At 32.5% G+C, this 20,132-nt stretch overlaps 1 protein-coding gene, 1 long non-coding RNA gene and 1 pseudogene across 2 annotated transcripts; 2 read left to right on the plus strand and 1 right to left on the minus strand.

Moving 5' to 3' along the window:
* Nucleotides 1-20,132, plus strand: part of LOC149062665 (uncharacterized) — a 410,648-nt pseudogene that overhangs the window by 209,137 nt on the left and 181,379 nt on the right.
* On the minus strand, nt 15,503-16,048 carry LOC149062681 (uncharacterized). Its single transcript, XM_089216163.1, has 4 exons — nt 15,956-16,048; nt 15,825-15,896; nt 15,710-15,767; nt 15,503-15,645 (listed from the first exon to the last, which is right to left on the minus strand). The coding sequence occupies exons 1-4, from the start codon at nt 16,046-16,048 to the stop codon at nt 15,503-15,505; spliced, it is 366 nt and encodes a 121-aa protein (XP_089072289.1).
* Nucleotides 18,402-18,779, plus strand: LOC149062682 (uncharacterized). Its single transcript, XR_016189327.1, has 3 exons — nt 18,402-18,504; nt 18,561-18,638; nt 18,696-18,779. It is a non-coding gene; the product is annotated as an uncharacterized LOC149062682 (long non-coding RNA).

A 20,132-nucleotide genomic window follows, 5' to 3' on the forward strand; every position in this document is an offset into this window, starting at 1 on the left:
GACAATACTCTCGTGTTTGTAAACAAACGACGGCGGCGCGCGGCGGCGTATCACAATTTACGTTGGCTCTGATAATACGTATTGACGCAGCTGCTGTCTTTCGACGGCGGCGGCGGTGGCGGCGGCGATGTCCTTCACGGCTCGTACGCGCTCGTCAGCAACACGACCGTTCGATGAATTGCGTTTGAAGTCCCCGGTCGGGCACACTCGTGCAATCACGGTTTCAGGCGGCACCCGATGACGGTTCGTGCGTCTTCGAAATTATGACGGCGGCAGTTGCGACAATATCAGTAAGAATTCTACGTATTATGTCGCCTCCAAATACGCTGACCACGCGTATTTGTTTGTTCGTATTGTAGACGTATATAGTTCAGTGGCGTATTTACGGGGGGGGATATGGGGGATAGATCCCCCCCCCTTGACCTTTTTTTTTTCCTAGGTAGCTAAGTTGTCTCATTTTCTCTAATATTCTTAATATGATATAATTATAAGTGAAATTACTTTCAAGCATGTATGTTTAATAAATGTTCTAGTCGTGGTAATTGTAGTAATTGTACCGCTCTGATAGTCTGATATACTAATCGCCACTAATCGTTGGCGGCATGTACGACTATCAGGCAACAATAACTATACCTATATTATGGTGTACTGTATTTTGTACGTTTCTGCGAATTATTTTTCATGCAAGAGTGTTTATAATAAATCCGATAAGCAATCGGTAAACAAAACAAAATGACCATGAATACCGTGGATTAACCATAGGCCGGGTTTATTTTTAGAAAATTTGGTACTAGTAGATTTATGGCTAATCGCTAATGTATAGCGATTATAGATATTATTATTACATTATATTTTATCGTATGATATCGTGATTTGTGAAAAGTAGATATTTACGGTCGTTGGACGTTCACGGATAGCGAGTAGCGACGCCATTCCGAGTACTGACTTACTGCCGAATTAACTATTGTTCGACTTTTATTTTTTTCGTCTTGTTAGTTGTAACTGTGAAGTTTTAAGACAATAATACAATATGAGTAATACTCAAAAACAAAAAAACACTTTATTTTCTTATTTTAGTACAAATAAAAAAATTTGTTTGGAAAATGATTAGGTAATTATAAATTGTCATTAATTGTCTTTTTTTATTAATTTGTTTATTTGGCTATTTAGGCTGCATCTGAAGAAGAAGAACATGAGTTATTGCAATCCACATCAAAATGTATATTATGTACGGATTTATGGGTGTTAGGATGTATTATTATATATTTCATCCCCCCCCCCTAGCAAAATTCCTAAATACGCCACTGATATAGTTATATATATACGTAATACGGCCAACACGTAATATAATATATAAATATAATATATATATATATATATATAATTATATACATTTTATATTATATTCTGCGTGTTTTATTTTATTTATTTATTTTTTTTTTTTTTGAAATATTATTGAAATGTAATATTTCGTGTTTTAAATATTACCGTAGTTTTTTATGTCCTTTGTAATGATTTTCTGTTTGGAATGATCTGGTTCGATTGTTCGTTTTTCTTTCAATATACCTTTGAAAGTTTCTGCCCGTTTGATGTCTGTAATAGCGAGATACTGGTGTTTGGCGTATCCCACCGCTGCCACCAAAAATGTTATGGACGATCCTGAGATGTCCTCACAAATAAATTCACAAACACTTTAGGACTGATTAACTTTCTGTATTTGTAATTAAGAATAAACGTACAACTATATTAATGAAAAATAAGGCTCTTAGAATTGTTTACATCATTTTGCCGATTTATGTTGGCGAAATGTTTCCAGCAAAATTCCGTTCTACAGTCATTAGTTTTATAAATACAGGTGAACTTTTTGGTGTTATGCTGCAATATTTCATAAGCGATTACTTTTGCATGTCCGAAGCAGCAGTGGTATCCATGTGTCTACCAATAAATGCCTAAATGAAAAAAACATCCGTATCTCGCATCTAGTTGAAGTGTTTGTTTGATTTACTGATTAATGTTTGTCATAATCCATGAAATAACAAGTGAATTTTGGATTACTCCCATTAATACCAACCACTCTACCAATCGCTATCACCGTTCAATTATACTCTTCACTATTCTCTGTTTTTGTTCAATATGGAGATACAAGAAATTGGTCTATGATTTTCTTAACGTACAATTGCAGTTTTAACATTAGCTAATATACAATTGATAAAAATTCCTAGTTGTGTATGTGTGTGTGTGAATTCATGTCTGATTGATATAAAAAGGTAGTCTCATTGGTAAAGTCATCATAATCATTATATACTCCGTGCCACGAGAGAGTGCGACTGGGAGGCGACCAAAACGTGTTCATTTCCGCGCATCCCCACCACATTCCTGTCATGGTTACTACCGTCGGTATGTGTCGATCGCTGTCGTACCGTTGTCGAACGATGTTGTTGTAATATACAGAGCGGTTACTGGTGTAATTAAATTTTTTATTATTATTACATGTTTGATATTCAGTGCGGTTCAACGTGTGTACCTAATACGGTTTTTAAATTGCGATTTTTTTTATTTCATTTTAAAAAGTCGTGTTATTTAATTATTTATGATGGAAAATATTTCACCTGTGAAAAAGAATCCTTCCGGAAAAGTAAATATCTTTATTAAAAAACATTATACAAACACTTTTTTTTTTGAAAATATTTGTTTTTTATGCTTTAATTTTTAGTGATGTCGGGAATTACCTATCGTACTTCCTTTTTTCACTTGTATTATTATTTTTTTCCTTATATAAATACATAATTTCGCCATCAGATATTATTCAAAACTTTTTGCTTTACTATGTATAATAAACATATTTAAAATAAATTGTTCTGTTCTGTCCATAATATTACTAATTTTAGATTCTGAGTGGAACGATGAATGTATTGATTTTACAATGGTGTGTGTTTTTTTATTTTTTTATTTTTGTGTCTGTGTACACGATAATAGTCGAAATAATGTCAAAATTTCAACTTTAGTATATTTTTTGATTCGAAAGTGAATATCGTTGGTGCATTGGGGAGGTCAAAATTTAAAATTCCCAATAGTTTTCACAATGCGACAAGATTAACAAAAGAAAAATTAAGAAAAAACGGAAATTTTTACGCGAAATCGGTTTTTGACAAAATCGAATTTGGTTTTTCGCGTAACTATAAAACAAATGACCGTAGATACATGCAACTTTCACTGGTTGTTTAATTTGCATTTTCTATACACAATAACATTTTCAAAATATTGTGATTTATTTTGAACTGTTTAGGAACATTTTCATTTTCCATTATTTTTTAGTTTTTTTTTTTCTATAAATATCAATAAAGTTTTATCTTACAGATCTTACTAAAGTTTTATTTTACAGACATTTTAAATTTAAATTTGGATGAAATTACATATTTAATATTTATGTTCTTTTACCTAGACTGACATACCGTCTCCGCTCAGAATCGTTTTTCTTATACAATGATATTATATCATTGAATTCAAAATTAATGCCTTCCATTATACAGTGACCCTCAGTAACCTACTGTACAGCAGAGCGACATCCACTTACCCACCTTTTTTGTATTTTTTTTTTAGTTCGTTGGTACTCAAAAAAAGGAAATAATTGTCAATTTCTACAAAAATTTAATGTTGGAGCAACAGAACTTGGAAGCGAGTCAAAAAATGAAGTATAAGGACCTAATAAAAAAAATATCAATAACCAGTGGTGTTGGACAGAAAACGGTGGAACGTACATTAGCGGAGTATAAAGCTAAAGGTATAGTTTCATCGCCAAATAAAAAAAATTAGGAAGACAGTGATAGACAAAACCGAAGATTTTGACCAAAACGCCATTAGACAGAAGGTACATAATTTTTGGTTTAATCGTCAAATACCTACTTTGAATAAAATTCTAGTGGCTGTAAACGAAGATGATAATTTACCAAATTTTTCGAAGACGTCCCTACGTAGAATTTTGAAGCACCTTAATTTTGAGTATATTAAAAAAACGGAATAGTGCACTTATTGAACGTAATGATATCGTGTGTTGGCGTCGGAAATATTTAGAATCTATAAAACATTATAGACTAAGTGGTAGACCAATATACTACCTTGACGAAACCTGGGTCAATGCAGGTGAAACGAGCACAAAGTCATGGGTCGACACAACAATATCTTCGCCTCGGGACGCATTCCTTCGAGGGCTAACAACTGGACAAAAAGAACCGTCAGGGAAGGGCAAACGGTTAATTGTGTTACACATCGGGTCGTCTGACGGTTTCGTTCCTGGAGGCCTGCTATCTTTTGAATCAAAGAAAAACACGTCGGACTATCATGATGAGATGAATGGGGACGTTTTACGACTGGTTCATCAAAATCCTACCATCTCTAAAAGAAAACGCCGTAATAGTAATGGACAATGCCTCATACCATTCTGTAAAAAAAAAATCGATTTCCGACCATGGCTTGGAATAAACAAGAGATTAAAGATTGGTTAGAAAATGAAGGTCATATAGCTCAGCCAGAATTACTTAAATCCCAACTTTTAGAACTCACTAACCAGTTTAAACCGCTGAGTGACACATATGTGATTGATGAAATAGCGAAAGAAAATAATAAAATAGTCTTACGGTTGCCTCCTTACCACTGTGAGCTTAATCCTATCGAGCTCGCGTGGTCTTGGATAAAACATTATGTACGTATGAACAATACGACATTTAAATTGCAAGATGTACATAATTTATTAAAAGATGCTGTGGAACACGTCACGAGCGAAATGTGGACAAATTTTATTGGCCACGTAATCAAAGAAGAGGACAAATTATTGAGAGTTGATCATCTGTCTGACGAAGTTTTTGACGCGGAAACAGGAGAACATACACTAACAATTACAGGCGACACCACTTCAGATTCCGACGACGAAAACATTTAAATTATTTATTTATGTATATTTTCTATTTTAAATTAAGTGTGACAAATATTTTATGGTAGTTTTAATAATAAAAAAATAATAATCAAAAAAAATTGTACTTATTTCATAAAAATAACTCATATACTGATATTATATTATAAAGGCTGGTCGCGGTAATATTAGTGATTAGTTATTTGAGCCGCTGTATACACAGTGAGCGAACACCACATGGTGGGGGATAATTAGCCTCTGGACGTCGGAGCTAATTCATTTAGATGCGCGTGGCGGTCGCACTCTCTCGTGGCACGGAGTATAGAGTCATGTACACGATTTTGTTTTCCCTTTTTGTCTGTCTATCATTTGGAGTTTTACAGAAGCCACCTGTTGTCCTTCCATGGGAATAAATGAACAAGATTTCAATTCTTTATGGAGATCGGCTTTTTGTGCACTAGCGACATATCCCAAGAAAGATGTACGCTATTACGGCTATTGTAAAAATGGTCAACCCATATATGAAGGTTTATATTGCGAATCTGGATAGTGTAATGTTTTCGGTTGTAACTGTACCGATGGATGCAATCATCTTACACGTTTTGTGAATAAAACCACCTGTGATGCTATTATAAAGAGAAAAAAAATAATTATTCGAGATTTTATGTACAAATTTTATTGATCAATAAAACAATATTATATTAATAATCATCACTATCACTACTATTATATTGTTGTTGAATGTACGATATACTACGTAATATTGGCTTCAGCGCTACCTTTGACATTTCAACATAAGTTTCGGAAAATTGTCGACAATACGGGCATTTGATCCTGTTTTCTTTTCTTAAATTGTAAAAACAATCTACGCACAACTCGTGTTTGCATTCAACTAATTGTACGTGCTGTTTATAATTTTCGAAGCATACAACACAATTGACTGAAAAATGATTCCACTTGTCACCACATAACATTTTGTGCCGTTGATGTTTCAATTTTCTTCGAGACGTTACTTGATGATCAATGACATTATCCAATTTTTTCATTTCTTTATTTATTTTGATACGACGATTTTCGAGAATGGTCATTTTCTGTTTAATTTTTGACAACTTTTGATTGCAAAGTTTAAGTAGGCGATTCATAGTTCTTTTTTTTTATTTATTTTGTCTTATGCGTAATTTGTGTAGGCGTTTAGCGTATTTGAATGTAATCTTGTTTTGTTCCGCATCCGTTTCATCATATGTATCTTGATTTTCTTCTTCTTCTTCTACATTATCAAACACATAATCAAACCAATCAAAATTAGCATCATTTCTTCTCAATCTCAAAGGTTTCTTGATCTTGGTCTTGTGTCTGATCGCCATAACGAAATTTACACATCGTGGACAATTGCAATATCTTCGTATTTTTCGAAGAACTAATTTCAAATGTACCGATGGCATCATTACACGTTCAGAAAACTCATCAGAATCGTCATTGTTACTTTCACTACTACTACTGCTGCTGCTATTCAATATATCTGAAATTTTCATGTTATGGAATAGACACCATGCGGCAGAAGATGATTCCGAGGTTGTTGGTTGTTCTGTATCATTGTGAGAACTCATATTTTCTGTGGTATATTAGAATGATTATTTATTAAGAATAAATTCTAATTTATAGTGAAAATTCAACGAGTCGCAATTAGTAACTAGAGACTATAACTGTATTACTTTTGAACGTATTATGGAAGAGAATAAAAACGTACATGTCATAGCATTTGTGTGGTTGGTGAAAATGCACAAGTATTGTATGGTTGTTCAGGATAAGAAGAGTTTCAATCTATCGTGCAGATACGTACAATACAATTCAGTGTCGAAAATCGAAAAAACGCAAAAATTGTTTGGATGATGGAAAATCGGAAGACATCGATATAGTACTAGTCGGTAGAGCGTTTGACACTACAAACCCTATGTTGACTAGGCAACCTTCAAAGAGACATATGCGCATTATATGTTTGGTTTAAAGTTCGATAAAGACGAGTATAATTTCAGATTTCTCGATCAACGCGGACTTACTGGCAAATATATATTTTTTAAGACATTGAAATCGAAATTGTGCAGACTACATGGCATTCGAGCGACTTGGATTCGAAAGTGTTAATGATTGTATTAACAAATGTATGACTACAAGTATTTTCAATCTATATACTTTACTGTATCTTCAAATGTTCTTCAAGAGTGATGATTGAGTGAGTTCTTTGTCACACAGACATTAAAATATTGATTTCTATCAGACTATATAACAGCGTGTCTTATTACATTCCAGAATAGGTGCATTTAACAAATCGAATACAAAAAAATCACAAATATGATGCCGCCATTCTTCACTTCCATACACAAATTAATGATGTATATAGTCATTGTTATTTAACATTCACTATATCACGGACCTACAATCGTGCCTAATTGACCAATCAAAGGATTTAGAAGTTGCCGCAAATGTATCAACTATTCTTGAAAACGTGTATGATTCAAGAATACAGTTCAATCGTACAATCGGCAGGTACATAATGTATTCCGCACAACCGCAAGAATATTTGGACCTGTTGAGTATTTTGACTTGTGCATACACTAATCGTAATTGTCAACCGAGTATTACAGTTTTCTCAAAGATTTGAAGAATAAGACTGTATTCTTCAAAAACTTTTTATTATTCACAAAAAATATATGTTGGCAATTGCTTCCTTTTAAAACTACAGTTAAATGTAATATTAAATACAAATTTATCTACAAATAAATATAATATGTACAATGCTATTTACAATTATAAAAAATCATATTTGTACTTTCAAGGCTTGATCTATGCGTGCTATTGTCATTGAATCACTCTCAAACATATACATTTTTCCTATGAAATTGAACACGGCTAATTGTTTTGCGATTAAAAGTTCGGCAATTGTTAAAGACCAAAAATTCCAATGTGCCACGTATTGTACAATGTCATTCTGATCATCGTAAAAGCGCAACTTTTGCAAATGCGAACTAACATCAGTAGTGAATACAATAAAATAAGTCTGGAAACATCATGTGTTTGTTGCTCTTTGCTCGCTCTTGAAAACTTTTTTTGTGATCAATACAACCTGTCCTTGTGACTTTTCCTCTGCGGTACCTTTCAAATTGTAAATCTCCAAATACGTATACATTGGTGCTTCATTTGTCAAACATTGAATCACATCAAAATCATCATAACTCAGTACTGCAACAAAATGTAAGTGTTATTAATTTTTTTCATTATTATTAATAATAGATTGAAAAATTACTATGAAAAAAAAAAAACAAATTACATCGTGCTGTGTAGATACATCGTGAAATTTTGACAATAGCTTCTTGATTTGATTCGAAAATCAAACGATTCCCATTAGAGAGATGTCTCGGTAGTTCTAGCTCGATTGTTTTGATCAAGTTGATCACATTGTAACTGTTCCAAGACTTTATACAATAAAAGTCCGTTGATTTGTCGTGTTCTATGATTTCAATTGAACGTAGGTAATCAATTGTATTTGCAGCTTCTACTATCATGTACATCTGATTTTTTTTCAAAGCTTTTGAAGTCACTAAAAATATGTATGCGTTCTTATTGCAACTCTTCATCGTGAAGATGATACCTAAATAATCATCTAGTAGAGAATCTAATATATAAATACTTGCTCCTGAATCTCTAGTTCTAAAATATAATGTCGAGTCTACTTATTTACAACGAAAAACCCATACAATGGCAATACAGTACGCGTCAATGGAAAATTTGGCATTTTGCGAACGCAAGATCAAAAATGTTAAATGTTCCCCCACAACAGGCTTCATTTGTCACTCCTGCAGAGAGAGAAAGACGATTATGTGTCAATTGTATCATCTGATCAACAACACTGGCATCAAAACTCTCATGATTCGATGTATGAAAGGTGCACTTGTCAAAATTACCAATTCTGATCTATTGATCTCTTTTATTGTTACCAATGTTTTATTAGAAATAGAATTACAATTTAGACTAATTTACGAAAATATATATGTCAAACAATCGGATTATAGACACGAATACCGGAAAATTTGGTTGAACCAGAAAAAGGCAACATTTTTGGATTTCAATTTTTCGACTTATGTTAAAAATTGTATGTTGAACGTTTTGATGTGTATAGATGTTCATTATTACTATTATATAAGTATAATGCATCAATTGTATACAACGAAATTATCATATGTCTGACAAAATGTTGAATTTGTATATACGAACTTATTATCATCATTATCATGTATCTTATATACATTATAACATTTATCCATAAAGCTATTTTTTATACAATTGTAAGCAATGTCAAAATATAAAGATCGGAGTTTGGGATTTGAATTGAAGTAGCTTTGCAGTGTCTTTTACACCTGCGAAATCGAGATGTGCATTCAAGTAATTTGTACTGCACTTACCACTGAAAAATTATCATATGATACAAAAACAATGAATATACTCATGAAACATTGTAAACAAATGTAAACTCTATACATTCCGACTCTAGACGTATAAATGTTTCAGAAAACCAGGATAGACCATTCCACAATTACTGGTATTTATTACAGATGTTATCACAAAGACTTCTGAATGTGTCTCGAAAATATATTTATAATAATACAATTACGTTATGTTGAAAACTTGAACGAAGCGTTTGAATGTCTTTTGTATATCATTGAAATAAGTGTATTATTACTCAATTGTCAAATGTATACAAATAATAATTTGAAAAAAAAGCAATATTAAACACATGCTTGTATTTGTATTAATTAACGTTCATTTCTTTCAATAAAACACTTTTATTTGACCACCAACGTCTGTCTTTTGTGCTTATTTCATAAGGTGTTATATCGTCAATTGATCCTTTTACAGAAATTTTTTCGCCATTATATCATTGAGTAGAACATAATCCGGTCATATTATGATTGTTTAAATCTCTACTCATTTGTACGAAATCTTCTACTTTTAATTTCATCTTTTCCACAATTGATGATCTTCCCGTAAAGTTTGGTCGATAGAGAGTAAGAAGATTCAACTGTTCGAATGCTCTGTTTAATGACGATCACTCTAATTGCAACCATTTGCTCTTTAATTTCAAGACAATTGCGAGTGTATAGTTGTCGGCTGTGTTATTAAAGTCTTGTGACAGCGTCTCTATGGACGTTCGAATGTCGTGAGACTCGTAATATTCATACAACTCGTGAGAGATATTAAAACTCGCAAGCACATCCTTTTGTATTTGTGTTACTTCAAAAGGTATATTGCTCAAAAGCGGTCTATTCTACTTCAAATAATCCGTCAATTCATCCACAATGTTGTGCAAATGATTGTTTAGATCAAAACTGTTCACAGTCACTTGTTCATTGCCTCTCGAGTTCCATAACACCCTCAACACTATCAGTGTAATCATTATTAATATGTACACTGTGATCACTCGTCTCTTGCGTGTAGTATGATGACGTTTATCAGCAGGCATTATCAATGCTGTATCCATTGCTCAATAATTTTTTTCAGGCGGTTTAGTATAAAGACTGGGAAGGAAACCGTTCAGTAATCAGTTACCGAGCTTAAATACCTACTGTCGAGTATTGAAGAGGGGAAAAACTAAAATCATAAAATGACACTGTTCATAAAATGCTTGTCCTCTTGTTGGGTGTGATTATGGTAAGCTATACAACTGCTGTTTTTTTTCTTCATGCAAAATTTTTTTGCACGATCATCTATCAATACAATTATTGTGTTTTTTTTTTGACAAATGACAACTCTGATTTCTGGCAGTACAAACAATCCCAGTGCTGTTGAACGTGAAAATTTAACAGTTGACGTCATATCTGATAATATGAATTCCTGTATTGAAAATAGATCTAACGGCACCAAAATGTATGGCTATAAAGGCGATTTTTTGCGAGACAAAAGTTACATAATTCAAGATGATGCTGTGTAATATTTTATTTTTGTTTAATACAATCGTAGCCATTACAAATGCTGTTGATCTGGACAAGGTGTTGACGAGTGTCAATAATAAATTTGGTATAATTTGACATGCTGTTTTTTATTTATCTCATTGTCTAAATTTTTTGTGTTTTTTTAGACATTTATCTAGTAGAAGTTCGTTTACAATTGAATAGAATAGTCATGGACGCTATTCGAGAACACGACAATTGTGTCTATGAAATTTATACAAATACAACTGCAAGACCATGGACTACTAACAAAAGACCGACCACGACAACAACGACAACTACAACCACCACTTCACAACCAACGACAACAGTATCTATCAAAAAAAAAGAAACAATTCCAGTATCTGTGCGCAATAGTACTGTTACAAACACGAAAAATCCAGCAATTGAGTTTCGAGATAATAAAATATTGGACGGATTTGTGAAACATTCGTATCGGTATTTTATTGTTGACAATAGTTATGTTGTCGAGTTGTTTTTCCCGTGGCAAAATGTTAAAATTTATTCAGACATAGTGATGCAAAATGAAGAAATTGAAACTGTTTCGAGAGCAATTTACAATACCATGTTTTTAATGACTCGTATTTTCAATTATACACGAGAAGAGTTTAAAGTTGTTTCCTTGCCAAAATCTGCTGATGTGTTTATTTTTCACGATTATGAATTGTATAAAATGTATGTGCAAATGTTTGTTTTGGAAACTCTCAGTAATACTACATGCGGTTTGTATAGTAAAGATAAAATTTTCATTTCTACGAAACAGTGTCTGTCTCTATCAGACACAACGATGCACGAGTATTCACATTATTTGAATTTTCATCTGTTACAATTGAACGCTAAGAGTTTTGAACCTAAATGGTGGAACGAAGGTTTGGCTGTTAAATGTTTCAAATCAATGCTACAATAATACAGATTGGAGCGGTGCTGAAGATCTTTTGCGTCTGTTTACCAGCACAACTAACGTTTACAAGATTGGAGCTATTCTACACGGATTTCTCGATTCTACACCAATACTCAACAACTATCATAATATGATTCTAAGAAAGTTAAGAAAAAATGAAAATTGTACAAGCTTGTTTGAAACTATTTCTAAAAATTATGGACATAGATTTAAAGGTTCATTTTGTAGAATAAATAATAAATGGTTAACTGTTTGAAATGTGTGTTTATGTCTTATGATAAATTTAAATCTGAAAATTCCCCAAATGTAAATGCCAAGTAATCATCATATCCTACATACTGTTTTCTAGATGCCATAATATAATATTGATGTGATAATTATTTTGAATTTATTTTTAAATTTAAAATGTTATCACTGGAATTGATAATAATTATGGTATCGTTGGTATTGCATTTTGGTATAAAACCCACGAAACGATGATGATCGTGATACATGAGATCACACGATCATAAAAACTAGATACAACACGACACGACCCGACACGGTGTAAGTGTGAACCCCCCTTTACAAGGGAGTTTTTGCACAACACCGGTTAAAAATACGGTATGAATCCGATAACGTTATTTACCAAAACAAGCCTTTGCGCATGCACTCCAAATACCGGTACGGTTATTTGATTATCGTAATCGGTTATTTTCAACACTTTAACGGGCACCGTTATTACCGGTCACGGTTTAAGATATACAGGTTAGCTATCGCCGGCCCGCTATACGGTCTGATTGTGTAACGGTTCAGTTGTTCATATTTTCACCACACGCGTAAAGCGCTAGTAGTAAGTAGGGCTATATTTTACTTATAATAGGTAGTGTACTAGTGTATCCTACATGATAGAATTTAATGAATTAATGATCATACATTTAATATCTAAATAAATATAATATAAATTAAAAAATAAATTTAAATATATTTATTCAGATATCTATTATGTCGATATAATATTATATATTATTAAAAGATGGTTTAAAAACATATCCAATCATCTTCAAAACTTTTTAAATAACCTTCAGCCCAGCCAATTACCTACCTACATTAAGATATTGTAATTTTTTATGTACCGAATAACGATCTCAAATTCATAAATAATGATTAAAACAATTATTATATATATTAAAACACACTTTATTGTCGCCAACCCCTGAAGTCCATTTTGTAATAATTTGATCTTCAGTAAAGTGGTTAGCACATACTGCTGAATTTTTGGTAACAATAAGATCCTTTCGGGGTATCACATTTATCCATTTTTGCCTCAAACTTTCATTTTTTGGAAAAGAGAAAGTAGATACAATTTTATTAGAGTTGGACTTATATCCAGTTTGGCATCCAACAACGCAGCACGAACGTGGCATTATTCACTATGATAAAATATTGGACCACAAAAATTAAAAGAAATACATTATCAATATAGTTAGGATGTAGATGACCTAAAAAAAAAACTTAAAAATGCCTAAAAAAACATAATAAGTGAAAAAAATGTATTTATAAATAATAATTTTTATTAGAGATATGGGTATAATAGTATTTTAAAATATGAATTATAATATTAATAAACAATAGTACCTATACATTTACATTTTATGCATTATTTAAAATTATTGAAAATAAATTAAAAAGTAAAATATAATTATTAAAAATAAATTAAAAAGTAAAATATAAATAAAGAATGTATAACACCAAAAACCCCCACAATAATAATATTAAAATTATTTTTTTTTAAATGTTATACAAATTTTCTTTCAAACCTAAAATTTGAGAAAAATGCCCCCACATTGTACATAAACTACAAAAAATGACATAAAATATAAAAAAAATGACTTAAAAATGTTGAAAAATGACCTAAATAATTTAAAAGTTGTATCTACAGCTAAAAATGCAAAATAGAATTAGAATATTCTGCATCAAGGGAGCATAATAATTACTTAAAGGCAATCGCAATAATTCGCAAATCTCAATCAGAAATTAGAAAAGAAATAGAAAATCACAATCACAATATTGAATTATCGAATAATAATATAGGTAGTTCCGAGTTCCCTAACATGCTATATGACCCTACTTACTACTAGCGCTCTACAGATGTGGTGAAATTATGCGCTAAACCCGTGACGAGTTCTGACCGCAGCTATCAATACAATTTAGATAGCCGATAGCTAACCTGTATATCTTAAACCGTGTTACCGGTTATATTATCTAATCAAAATATGATAGCCGTGATTTTAGCCAAAGTTTACACCACGATTTAAGATAGATCTTAAACCGTGGTTTACACTCGTGACAACAGCTGTTTTCTTTATCAGCCAATACCGTTGTTTTGTATCCCGCTTTTAAAAAAATAAAATTGTTTGAAATATTTAAGTATTTGGTTTTTAAAAGTTTGTTAAATGGATAATAGAAAAGAACGACTAAGATTTTCAACAAAAGATGACTTGTGTTTATTACGCCAAGTCATATGTTTAAATCCATATAATGACATTAAGAGGACGTGATACCCGCATGTGTTGTCTCTGTCTTACAAGTGCATTATATAGTAAATTTTACGTTCAGCAGAACACGTGTAGCTCCGTTTGCTTAAAAATTAGAGTGAATTGACCTCTTAAAAATTTAAAGGTATGATTGTTATCTAGTCAACCTCATATGCTTTTTAATATATTTAAATTTTAAAGGAAGTTATGAGTATTTTAAGATGCACAAAAAATTCACAATTTTAAAATACTCATAAAACTCGCTTTAAGTTTGATATAAAATAAAAAGCATATGAGGTTGTCTAGATAATAATCTTACCTTTAAATCTTATAAGAGGTCAGTTCACTCTAATTTTTAATTTAACGGAGCTACACGTGTTCTGCTGAGCGAAAAATGTACCATGTTACGCATTTGTAAGACGGAGACAACACATGCGGGTATCACGTCCTCTTAACCAGTGGGAAATTATTAAAGATGCACTAGTCTCTACATCCAATAAAAATTTTTCTATTCGATCAGTTAAAGAGCATGTTGATCATCTGCTGAAAATATTTAATAAAGAAAGTAGGGTAAAAAAGCCACTACTGGAACCACCGCCACCGCCACCACCACCACAGCCACCGCCACCGCCACCGCCACCGCCACCACCGCCACCGACACCGCCACCGCCACCACATCCCACCGCCACCGCCACCACATCCCACCGCCACCACATCCCACCGCCACCACATCCCACCGCACCTTGACAAGCCATAGGTGCCGCCGTCGGTACACCGCTCCCCGCCCCGCCACCACATCACACCGCCACCACATCCCACCGCTCCTTGCCCAGCCATAGGTGCCGCCGTCGGTACACCGCTCCCCGCCCCGCCACCACATCACACCGCCACCACATCCCACCGCCACCACATCCCACCGCTCCCTGCCCCGCCATAGGTGCCGCCGTCATCCGACGAAGATTTATAAATACGTATATATTTTTTATTTTTTATTTATTTTTTTTTTTTTGAGAAAGAAAAGGTACAATATTTGTTTAAGGCAAAAGGTTACAAAAATATATAATATAATATATTTTTCTAATGTAAAATTGATAGATTAATAAATCATGTTATATATATATGTATAGTTTTTTTATTATAATGAATTTTTTATTTAACAATTAATATATAATATGTGTTAGGTATTAGATTCAATACAAGCTTTTAGTAGTAATTTTTCATCATTTGCGTATTCTTCACCCCAGACAAATCTTTCCAGTGCTTCAAGACAAATATCATCAGCCTCTTCACAGCCCCAAAAGTCGATATCATTTTGTTTATCTATGATAATAGTACATATTTTGTATACTCAATGCATAAAACAATAATAAAATGAACATAATACCGTTTGTTTGTTGTTGGCCAACACAATCGTCAGATTTATGCCTAGCGTCGTTTCTAACCTAAAACAGCATAATATAAAGTTGGTAAGTACTACAATAATATTTTGTCATACTAACTTCGGCAACAGAAATATTGTCTTCCTGGCTTAATAAATGTTCATAAAACACACGTCTCGGTGTATTTGATAGCTAAAAAATATACATAGATTTATATAGATATATAATATCGTATGTATAAATAAACTTGCCATTTCATCAAACTCTCCATTCGCTAAAAAGTCAATGAAGCCCGCTGAAACGTTAGGTGTGTTTATATCGGATGCTTGACTGTTGTACGACATTTTAAAAAAAATCTTGGAAACGTTGAAATTTTTTAATGTGTATAAAAAATTATTAGGCACATGAAAAGTATTCGCGATGAACGCAAATGATGCATATACTCGGTACCGTGGATTCGATTAACATGACTGTAGTGACCATGTTTGTCTACATTATTTTATTACACGGGGTGTGTGTGTGGGTGTGTGTGTGTGTGTGTGTGTGTGTGTGTGTGTGTGTGTGTGTGTGTGTGTGGGTGACACAAAGTCCATGCCGGCATTGTGTGCAGGCATTTGTGACTTTGTGTGGGTGGCAGTATGCCACTGAGATGTTTTCGCACACTCAAAATTGCAATTCGACACGTGCACCAGGTAGACAAAGAAGCTGCTATCATTTTTTTTTTTTTTTTAATATCCAACACTTAAAATCCCTCCCATTTCAATATGAATTAAAAATAATGAAACATTATCTTATTAAATCAGTATAAGTCGTAATTTGTACTAAAAAGGTTTTGTGTTATTAAAAGATGTTTAATTTCAAAGTGATATTTTTAAATTTTTTCATAAATACACTAAGATTCGATCGTCGCAATCGTCCTCAAAATGAATTCAATATTCCTTTCTTATTTCAGCCGTAAGTTTAATATTATCATTGTTATTATTATTACTATTATTTCATTAACCATATTTGATGTTTAGTATTGAACCAATCATACCGCCACCACCAATCGATTTAGACCATGTTTTCTGGATGATAGAGCAGATTATAGCCGACGCTAATGCCCAAACAGAAAATACACAACAACAACATTTTTTTATTTCGTGAGTTTTATATTATTATAATATTTTTTTTTTTTCTAACATCTAAATTATTTATAGTAGTGACGACGAAGAAATGTCAGAAGTGTTTTCTCCAAACATATCATCGGATGAAGATTTGTAATAATAAATGATATTTTAATGAATTTTTTTTATTTTTTCAAATATTATATAATACAAGTTAAAAAAAAAAAACTTAATCTACGGCTTGATTTATATTTCTCTTTTGATATGATTGCCTTTGGTCTGTAGACATCAGGATAAAACTACTCCGGTAAGGCTGATGCTCTTAACCATCCCCTTGCCAGCTGTTCAGTTGCATTAAGTGTCAGTTGGGCTACAAAACACGGCTTTCTTGTTGGTATAGCGTCACTGATTGTCGCCGGATCGATGTGCAGCAAATAGTCTGTCAATACATCTAATTTGGTATTCTTGGGTATTGGCATTAAAGTTCCGAGAGCTCCACAAATTTCACATGCCTGTAGTAATACTTTACCCCGTATTTCATTTATTTTTGTATTAATTACTTCTTGTATGTTGTCCCTTATGTGCAATAAACGAGATACATTTTCTTCACTCAGCTGAATACACTGGTCATCGAGTATGCATTTAATTGAAAAATAGTTGGATACACGGCATTTGACTACCGACACGACCTTGTTTTCGTCTGAATGAAGATACTTTGACTCCATGAACGTTTTCTTCTCGAGAACAGGTATAAGCGATTCAAAAAATTCGGTACTCATTTTCACGCGTTGAGAATTTACGTTAATATGAACAACACAATTCATTAAAGAGGCTGGATCGATCCCTATATTTAAAAACACGTTGTCATCCAAGAAAAAGGTTGAACAGTCAATAAGTTGATTAGACATTATGAAACACTGGAGGTTATAAGCACCAATTCTGAGAGACAAGGCTACACTGAGATTTATAATAAGTACCTATTACGTTTCATGAAAAATTAAAACACTATTAAGCATTTTTTTTTTTTTTTTCTGGTAATACGAGAATGCTGACATATTTTTTTTTTCTCTCTCTTCGTTATATACGGGTATTGTACAGTATCACTGATTTAGTACTGTTTTCACAGTGATATCGCTCTGGTGTGTTTATTGAAATAATAATTCAAAATGTTTAAATGTGATCAATGTGTTTCTGTTTTCTCGCGGAAAGATGCTTTGTTCAGGCATATAAAGTACCATAGTAGTACTAAACAATTTAAGTGTACTATTTGTCTAAATAATTTTACTAGAAACGATTCTCTCCAACGACACATGAAAAGTATTCACGGTGAGTAAATTTTATACAATATTAGGATTCTATCGGTGAAAATATTATTTTTATCACTATGCTTATATTATTTTCAACCGCTCGCGAGCGTGTGTGTGTGTGCGCGCGCTCGCGCGCTATATTCCAACCATATAACACTGATTTTTATTTTTCACTTAATAAATTAATACTCGTATAATAAAATATGCTATCCGAGCGTTAAAAGGGGTTTAGTATATACAACCCTACGTACATGATAGTAGTATTTAATTCGCGTTTGAAATAACAGTATTGTTCCATTTTAGGTATTTTAAACAGTAATGCACAGACTATTACAACTACAGCTACAAGTAATGCACAGCCAATTACAACTTCAGCTACAACTACAAGTATGATTTATATACATATTTATAGTTAAATAATTTACATAATTTATATTTTACAGATGATACAACCTTTGAAGATGATGACGATTTTTGTATTGCAGTGTTAGATGAGACCGAAAAAAATGGATTGAGTGAAAGTATGTATATTATATCAAATGTTTTGATCTTATACTAAATTAAAATTTTTAACATAGATGATAACAACGGGTTTGATGACGGCAACGATGATGTATGTCTTGAAGCGTTGGACAGGGCCGAAAAAAGTGGCTTATTTGAAAGTACGATACATATTATAATTTTATGACAATATTTATTTGTTTGTTTTTTCAGATCGGTCTAGAATGATTGAAATATCTGATAATATTTACGTCGAGGATATACCACCTGGCTCCTCGAACCAATGTATGTATGTATAATATTATCTTTAGTTATATGACCCGTTTATTCAATTAATTATTTTAGGTACACCCAGGCGAAATCATAAGCGTCCAGTGGCTGAACAATCGAGATACGATGGTATTTATAGTTATAACTTTTTAGTTTTAATATTATACTTATATATATATTTTTTTTTTTTTATGTAGTTAATAATTCCGAAACATCGACCTACAATATAAGAACAAAACGTCGTAGATTATTAGAAGTTTTACAAGGCGGTTTTAATTTAATCAATTCTTCTTTAAACGAGATATGCAGAGAATATTATACAAGAAATTTCGACACCCAATTATTAAATTATAAAACATTTTTAAATAACACTAAACCACATTTAATCCAGTTAATTAACAGTTTTGACGGCGAAATAAAATACAACCTGAAATTGGAAGCGACATACCACAATCCTAAAATTCCCGAATCTGATGAAAACAGGGCTTTCAAAACTGCGGCAAAAGAATTTTTTCTGGCTAATGATATTCACAAACAAATAGAACAAGATTATAATAAATTACTGGAGGAACAGGAAGTGTATAAGTCAAAAGGCAGTGGACTTACACTTAAATCTATTGATGGGCTGCTAGTAGGTGTCTATAAATATATTCCGTTAAGAGGGTCGTCATACATACAACTTCCGAATGACATAAAATTAAAAAAGTGTGTGATTAATTGTCAAAACAGCGATGACATGTGTTTCAAATATTCAATTCTATCTAGACATGTCAATCAACACATTGCTCATAGAGTAGGAAAACATTACGACGATCTCGAAAACCTCTACGATTTTTCTCATTTAATTTATCCGGTAAACTATAAAGACATAAAGAAACAATTTGAAAAATTCAATCCGACAGTTTCAGTTAATGTTTACGGATTAAAAAACGGATCCCGAACAATACAGAACAAACATGCATCAAATAAACCTGATATGACTATCGTATATCCCCTTAAAACATCTACGGAAAAAGATAACCACTACGATTTGCTATTAATATCTAATAACACGAAACATCACTTCTGTTTGATAACCAATTTTTCGAGACTTATTAATAATCAAATGACGTCAAACAAACATTATTCGGAGTATTGCAAAAGATGTTTATCTAAATTTAACAACACACCAGCAAAAACCGCTATTGAGGGCCTGCGTTACCACAAGCAATTCTGCGGGGATCATGAATCAATTTCGCCGATTA

This window comes from Diuraphis noxia, unplaced genomic scaffold, assembly GCF_037042655.1.
Source record: "Diuraphis noxia isolate RWA-SAM2 unplaced genomic scaffold, SU_Dnox_SAM2 contig0001, whole genome shotgun sequence".
NCBI lineage: Eukaryota > Metazoa > Arthropoda > Insecta > Hemiptera > Aphididae > Diuraphis > Diuraphis noxia.

What these genes read in the sequence shown, in the direction of transcription:
- LOC149062681 (XM_089216163.1), bottom strand. Translation starts at nt 16,048, where the DNA reads ATGTCGTACAACAGTCAAGCATCCGATATAAACACACCTAACGTTTCA. An exon ending in ACAATATTTCTGTTGCCGAA is followed by an intron (nt 15,768 to 15,824) that starts GTTAGTATGACA and finishes ATGCTGTTTTAG; the next exon opens with GTTAGAAACGACGCTAGGCA. An exon ending in TGGCCAACAACAAACAAACG is followed by an intron (nt 15,646 to 15,709) that starts GTATTATGTTCA and finishes CTATTATCATAG; the next exon opens with ATAAACAAAATGATATCGAC.